This window comes from Corvus brachyrhynchos, unplaced genomic scaffold (assembly GCF_000691975.1).
Source record: "Corvus brachyrhynchos isolate BGI_N302 unplaced genomic scaffold, ASM69197v1 scaffold381, whole genome shotgun sequence".
Classification (NCBI taxonomy): domain Eukaryota; kingdom Metazoa; phylum Chordata; class Aves; order Passeriformes; family Corvidae; genus Corvus; species Corvus brachyrhynchos.
Window position 1 is genome coordinate 599,786 of NW_008236219.1, and position 7,536 is coordinate 607,321.

The 7,536-nt window shown below is 39.3% G+C and overlaps 1 protein-coding gene across 1 annotated transcript in view; it reads left to right on the plus strand.

Annotated features, from left to right (window-relative positions):
- Positions 1 to 1,338: 1,338 nt before the first annotated feature.
- Positions 1,339 to 7,536, plus strand: part of MEIKIN (meiotic kinetochore factor) — a gene marked incomplete at its 5' end in the record, with an annotated part of 11,944 nt that continues 5,746 nt past the window's right edge. The window contains 10 exons of the mRNA XM_017746887.1: positions 1,339 to 1,472; positions 1,692 to 1,767; positions 2,778 to 2,838; positions 3,459 to 3,599; positions 4,033 to 4,152; positions 4,405 to 4,444; positions 5,657 to 5,718; positions 6,488 to 6,582; positions 6,910 to 7,083; positions 7,414 to 7,494. Coding sequence (XP_017602376.1) covers positions 1,339 to 1,472; positions 1,692 to 1,767; positions 2,778 to 2,838; positions 3,459 to 3,599; positions 4,033 to 4,152; positions 4,405 to 4,444; positions 5,657 to 5,718; positions 6,488 to 6,582; positions 6,910 to 7,083; positions 7,414 to 7,494 — 984 coding nt within the window. The remainder of the gene's footprint in view (positions 1,473 to 1,691; positions 1,768 to 2,777; positions 2,839 to 3,458; positions 3,600 to 4,032; positions 4,153 to 4,404; positions 4,445 to 5,656; positions 5,719 to 6,487; positions 6,583 to 6,909; positions 7,084 to 7,413; positions 7,495 to 7,536) is intronic.

Here is a 7,536-nt window from a genome sequence, read left to right on the forward strand (position 1 = left end):
TAGGGGGAACAGGACCCTGCGCTGTGTTTTGTCCGGTGTGTTCTCGTGGGTAAAGATGCTAGGCAGGGTAATCCGGGTAAGGTTTTTCGTAGTAGCGATCTCGGTGTCCCCCCGCAAGGGTTTGTTCCTCACACCTGTGCCCAGCGCAGCGAGTCCTGTGTGAGGTTGGGAAGGGGTTTCTTGTTATCCATGTTCCTCACGGCTTGCAGAAAGCAGGCTGGAAACAGGAGTGTTCTATTTAGCTGCTAGTTAGCAATAGGAAGGATTTTTCCTTCTGTAAAGTGCCTTCCCTCCATTTAATCAAGTTGGAAGGGAACATTTAGAAATGGCAAGACAAAAGCCTTGCTCACCTTTGAGAGAATACCGTAAGAATTGCGTAAAGTCGTTATTCAAAAGGAGCTGCCTCGTTGTTGAACGCAGTGCAGCAGATAGGAAGCTAAGAATTTGAGACCTGTTAAGAAAAAAATGGAGTTCAAGGGAAGGGATGGGAATCAAGCAAAGGCTGACAGAATATAGGGAAGACCAGCGTGGGATGTCTTGATACTGGGCTGATCTTAGTAATTTAAAAGTAAAGCTTTGCTGTTAGAGGGTACAGTGAACGTTTGTTTTTGCCTTGTTCCTGCTCTGCTGGCTCCTGCTCTTGTATATATTTAGTGCTCCTGTGCACAGGACTGGGTGCAACCAGCAACCTGGAGGTCTTCCATATCCGTGAAAAAAAAGAAGGAAAAGGATGAGTCCTGTCCATATATCATCCTGTCCTGAATTCCCAGGAAGCTTCAACCAAAGGGCTCTGTGTGGCCCTGGGAGAATGCAGTGTTTCAGACCCAGTTTTTAGTGCGGGGCTGGACACTCCTTTGTGGTCATAAAAGTGTAACTCTGGAAAGTTTGGCTGTTTGTGGCTCTTGGATAATGAAAGAAAAGCACAAAGCTAAATAACATAAAATTAGTTTTAGGATAAGAAAATATGACTCTGAAATTTGATGCTTTCTGATTAATTGTGTCATTAATGCCATTTGGGATTATATACAGTGAGGACCAGTTTATGTAGAAATCCTTGATACTCTTAATAAACTCCATTTAAAACTGATTTATACTCAAACTACTTTGAATCAAGGTAAAGGTTGCTTCCAAGGTGGTGGGGTTTTTTTTTGCTTTTAATCAACCAGTTTCTAAAACACCAGAAGTATTTCTTTAAGTCTGTTTTTTGTTTTGTCTTGATATACTGCTGAAAGAAGCAAATTCAGATTTTACATTGTTTGTGATAATAGGGTCAAAAAGTGTTATGGGTGTGGAAGGTGGGAACAGGTAAAGGTTCCCCGTTAGAAAAAATAATTAAATTCTAATATTGAAATTATCATTACTGAACTAAATATTTATTCTCTAGGCCTGAAGAAAAAGCTCAGTGGGAAAAACCTACCAAAAATTAAAGAAAATGTTGAATACACTGAAGAGAGCTCTTCATGCAACCAAAGGTCAGCTAGAACTCATTCAAACACACCATTGTTAAAACTTGCTAGTAAATGATATTGTTTTGCCTTGTGAGATGGCTCTTGGAGCAATGGCGTTTGAATTATCAGTGCACTGATATTTGTCAGATTACTTATTGACAGCCCGTAAAGACATTTTGGAGTTGTTGCTTTTGTCTAAAACAGTGTAGCTCTGTGATCGAACTTGGTTCTGTTCAACTGCAGCAATCAAGTGAATGTCAGAGGAACAACAGACTTCAAGATAGAAGAAGAACCAGAAGGAAGCAGTGTACCACTGAAGGTGAGAATGCTGTCTTGCTTTTTATGTACTAGTGATGGAAGATAAATCAGAGGAATGTGACATATTAAATTCTTTTTCTATTCAGGTAAAATTTCCTGTGAGTTATGTGTGTGTGTGTGCCCGTGTGACGTTTTTCAGGCTGAACTTGGTCCTGTATTTTGGATTACATTTTCTGTATCTTTTGCCAGAATAAAAGCCGTTGGAGCTGCTGTTAGCATGAGAAAACATCAATACTAGTTATCCTTAACGAGGCAAGGCTGTAGGAATTGTGTTTGGTGGAAGAGATCTCAGTAGAGTGTGATTCCAGAGAATTGCTCACTTCTAGGTCAGGCACAGACCTTTGACAGATTGCTGTTGCTCTTTCTTGTGTTATTAAAACTGGAACAAAGTGATTGGAGATGATGGCGCAGAAGTGTTACAGGACAGTTAATACTGCAGTGGCAAGAGAATAGTGAACCAGGTGTGTTTGAACTGAAATCTGCTGCAGCAAAGGGCTCAGGTGATATTGGTATAAAACTATTTTTCTTTAAAATGTTACCTCTTCTTTAGACTCTACCAATTGCTTACATTTTCTACAAAATGCCTAGTTTTGTAGAATCTATTGCCTACACATTACAGATGTTTGTATTTACAGAAATGGTGTAGGACTCTGAAAGTGAGACTGGGTGTCTGAAAAAAAAAAATAAAAGGCAGTGAAGTTCATTACTCCACCAGTGTTGTGCTTAAGTTCAGTTGATGTCAATATGCCTTCAATGGCAGTCTCATCCAGCAAAGATTGTAGGATCAAATGATGGGGTATTTGTCACGAATTTTAGAGCTGTAAGTCAGATTGCAGGTATTTTAATGTGCATGAAAAATCCTGCTACAAATTACACTGTGAATAGCAGGCTTAAGTGGTGAAGTACTAGGCAGTGAGTTTTCTCAGCATCTGCTGATGTAGGATATTTAAATGCCTTTCTTTGTCTACAGTCCGTTTTCTCAGGTTGTTTGTATTGATCTTTTAACTTTAGGAATCCAAAATAATCAACTTTGAAAGTAAAGGAAGTTTGAAGAATGCTGAAGTGACTTCAAGTGAGTATAATGGCAATACATTATATTATTAAATATATTAAACTAAATGTAAAATTAATGATATAATTTTATTTCTATAAAAGTACTGGTCTTGTACTGTGCTGTTGTTGTTCTGGTTCTGACTGTGATATTAGAAAGCGAAGGTTTTGAGACCACTGGCTGGAATTCTGTCTCTTACTGCAGCATGTGACTGGGCTCACCTGAATTGGTTCTAGGCAGCACAGACAGACCTACAGCCCCTGAGATAGTCTTGAGCCCAGCGTGTTGGAAACCACATGATCTTGGTTTTATCATTGACAGAACTAATTGTGGACATGAGTTCTTCAGTTTACTCAAACCTGCATTTCTAAAAGCTTGTGACCTATTTAAGAATTACCCTACTAGAGGCTAAATTCTTCAGGTATGTCTTGTGAACCTTGGGCAGCGAAGGTGTCTTCTCTTAGCTTATGGTAGTGTATGGAAGTAAACAAAGGATGCCCTTTGTTTGCTTCTTTAACTGTATTATGATTCATACTGACATGACAATATTTAGCTCATTACAGGAATGAAACTCAGATAAGGAAATCCTCATGACAAGATGGTAGACCTTTTTTAGCCACCTTTTTTGTCTCTTTCTCTAGGTACAGAAATTACTCTTCCCACAGGTGTTTCCACCTTTCTCATAGAGTATTTAGATGAAGATTCAGCTGTAGATTATAGCACTATGAGCAACAGCCTGAAGAGTTATTCATCCCCTGAAACGTTCAGAGATAATGATTCAGGTGAGACTTTTGGGGGACTTACTCTAAGTTTTATTTGATGTAGAAAATGTGAGGAGACTATCTACAACAGAAAGACTAGCTGCCTCCCTTGGTGTGACTTACCAGGTTACATCTTTGCTATAAACCTGTGCTTAACATGGAATCTGTGTATCTGTCCTCTAATCTGCTGTGAATCAGGTTCTGGTGTAATTTGAATCCTACTTTAAACCTACAGTATTCACGGTTGACACAAGCTGTTTACTGGGAATGGCCCACAAATGTGCTTTCAGTCAAATTCCTTCCAAACTTTTCTGCAGCTGTTTGAGCCAAGACAATGCTTTAATTTTGCTTTTTAGTTCCTGTCCTGCAAATGTGATTGCTTTCGGTTTGGTCACAAATTTAATAACTTGAATTTCAGCATAAGAAGTCTGCATTTACATTTTTTTATGTCCAGAAGGATGCAATTTTTACTCTGTGGACCCTAGCAAGTACAAGAACTCTACTCTCCTGGACTCCAGCAAAGCAGTGACCATAGATAAGATACCACAGATCTCAAATGTTTCAGCAATATTAGGTAATTATTTTCTACAATACTTGAGGATATTATAAACAAATTTCATTCTGGTGTGAGGAACCTTTATAAAATATGTAATGATGATTTTAGGTAAGGTCTGTCTGCATAATGGAGAGCAGCTCCCTGCTAGTAGTCTGTGTTTGCTTCTAATGTTGTGCTTTCTAATTTAGTTTGCACTAAAAAATTGTCTGGTCTAAGCTGGCATACCTTTTTCATTTAAAGTTTAGCTTTCATGTTTTGGGTTTTTTTTAGAACCTGTACCAGAGGATTTTCCAGACCGATGCATTAGAAGGTAATCGCTACAGCAGACTCTTTGATGGACCTAAATATTCAGGCTAAATGTTCAGAAGAGCAGAAATGTTCTTCTCTTTTGAGTAATACTTAAAAGAAAGGCCAGTACAAATAAGCCTCTGCTCCTGCAAACACTTCTGTGGAGTTTCAGCTACCTGTGTCCTCACTAACTTTGATACTGGTGGAATTTGAAATTGGTCAGGGAAGAGGGAAGTCAGTGTAAGAGAACTCAATGAAGGATTTTATGGAAGGAGATGACATTTATTTACAAAATCCCTAAATAAGTTGCTTTTATGCAATTGCATTAATTCTGTCAGATTTCATTCAGTCACAGCAAGAGGTGTGTGCTCAGGTGGTCTGGCCAGGCTTGTCTGTGCAGTAGAGTGTGAAGGGTACCTGTTGTCAAGTCTTCGTTAAGTCTGACATTCTGTGCTTCCCCAGAGAAAAATCAGTTTTTGGGCAGGTTTTTTATGTTCTTTAGGAATCACCAGCTTATATGGGGTGCTCCTTTGCTTTGGAATGCTGCTGACTTTATAATATAACCTTGGGTCAGGTGACTTACTGCCTGTTGTTAGTGTTTCCTTGCTTGGAGTGCATCTGCCAGGAGGTGGAATGGTGTGTGTGTGTGGTGGGCTGGGACCCTGCTGACACCCCCCTGTTGTTGGGTGCCAGGTTTTCTCTGACAGGTTGTCTGTGGTGAGGTTTTATCACAGAGAAGGGTGTTCTATACTTGGCCTTGTCACAGAGCTGCCTTCAGGCACTGACATAGAAACCTGAGGAACAAGGAACAGCATAATTTCTTTTAACCCTTGTGCTTCTCCTTCCAGTCTTACATGCAGACATTTTCATTCATAACACATATCAATCTTAGTGTTACAGATCTCTACACAGTTGATTCGGATTTTTCTTGTGAACCTAATTTCACCTGCATCCTCCTTAAATATGTTCTGTCCTACAATGCCAAAGTGCTAAGTGTTTAGCGAGTCTTCTATGGGTCTTAAATTGCAACAGTCCTCAGGATAAGCTGTATGACTTGATAAACTATCAAATAACTGTAAAGGGTGATTAAGCAACTCCTTAACAATATTTTTTTTAAATAAGCTTTATCCCTTTTCACTCAGCCTATATTTTCCTAGGATTTTCTTATTAATAGTTTTTTTCAATGTTAACATTCATTCGGAATAGTTGTTCTTTTTTTTTCCTCCTCTTCTAGAAAGAGACCATCAAATTGCAATTACAGTTCTTCAGCATTAAGCATTTCAACTACGCTGGCAGGTAAAATATGACCTGAAGCAGTTGTACTAGCTGTGAGAACAGAATATTCTACCCAAACTTAAATGATTGCACAGTATCTAAACCAGGCTTCTACTGTGTCATTTGTCTTCCAGCACAGACTAAACTCAGTTATGTCTAGAAGGGAAAGTGTAAATTGAAAAATCATCCCAGCAAATAAGACTTGGTTCTAATTAATGTGTTAGGGGAAGAAAACAAAAACAATCAACCAACTAAAGTCCCAGACCCTGCATTTTTCCATTTAATCACCCATGATGCTCAATGAAAATTGACATTTCTTATTTAACTTACCCAGAACAGAACTGTTTGTGTCATGCTCTTTACTTGAGCTTATTTCATATAAGTCTCACAAATACATTGATTGCACTGATGTAAGTATAGTTCTGATCTGTGACCAATATGATTCTGTCTGGCCCAGGTACCACATAATTTCCACCTGCTCAATTTTGAGTGCAATGGCAGCAGAAGTTGCCACTGGTAAAGACTGCTGTGATTATACAGGTCTCTGGTCCAACAGTATTTACCCAGCTGTAAATAGCCAGGTGAACATAAGATTAATAAGCAGCCTTGTTTAAGGAATGGGAGAGGAGTAAAGCAGTGCTGATGGTGGGGAGAGGGAGATGAGCATTATATTGGAGGGTGGAACTGTGTTTTGGAATTTTTCCTCTTTGAAAACCGTCCTGTAAGTCATGGGGTGGAGAGTAGCTGTCTTTGTCTCAAAGTCAATTAATGTGTCGGAAATCTGTCACAGGCAAAAAACTCTGTAAAATAACAGCTGCCAGAGAGAGAACTCCAGACCTAAAAAGTGGTATGCGCTGTTCTTCACCGTTAGGACCGGAAAGCAAGGTGAAAGATCCTTAATAAATCAGCAAGGTTGTAACACAAATGGTTTGCTCCTTGTATGGGTGGAAAACTCCACCTAGAGGAATAGTAGCTCCTGCTACCCTTGTAAAGGGGTGCTTGCAGCCTGGGCAGAGTGAAGATGTAGCTTGCCTCTCCCTCTCGATAGAACAATAGTCATGGATGTCCCCAAGCTCACTGTTTTTCAGACTGGCTGTCAGTGGTACTGAAATGGGTTGTGTAGAGCTTGACTATGCCAGAGGGACTCTAAAGTGATTACCAGGCTATAGGGATTCACTTTGTAACACAAAATGTAATTGTTTCACTATTTAGTATGATAATCAAACAGCTAAAGCCAAAAGGATGAAGAAAAAAGCCCCCAGTTTTAATCCTTTAGAAGAAGGTTCGTCATCGTTTAGGCAGCTTGATTCCCCAGGAAACACTTCAGCCAGATCAAAGGGGTTGACAGCAGAAGTTCTGCCAACCAAACCAACAGATGCTGTGGTGGTGAGTATTCCCATTGTGCTGCACTGGTTAACACTGGCATGGAATGGAAGTGGGAGTTGTGAATCCTGACGAAAGTTACAATTAATTAGGAGAAGTGGCAGGAAGTGCCACATCTGAAATGTCCATGCTGCAGTAAACTAATTCTTTGTTTTAATTTTGGAGAGCATAAGACCAAAAAAACTCTGAATGACAGGAATTCAGTACTGAAGAACTAGTAGTAATTCTAAATGGAGTTCCTAAAGTATTGTGTACTAGGAGAATACCTTAAGAGTAATAATAAACAGCAGAGACTTTGAAACTGATACTGAGTTCTTCTCTGTTTTTATTTAGCAAATGACTTCCACCATGCTAATCATGGAGGAAAATAAAGTCCTAAAAAATCCCGGTAATGCTCAGCCTTTAGAGCTAGATGTGAGTGTCTATCTGATACTTTTTTTTTTTTTTTTTTTTTTA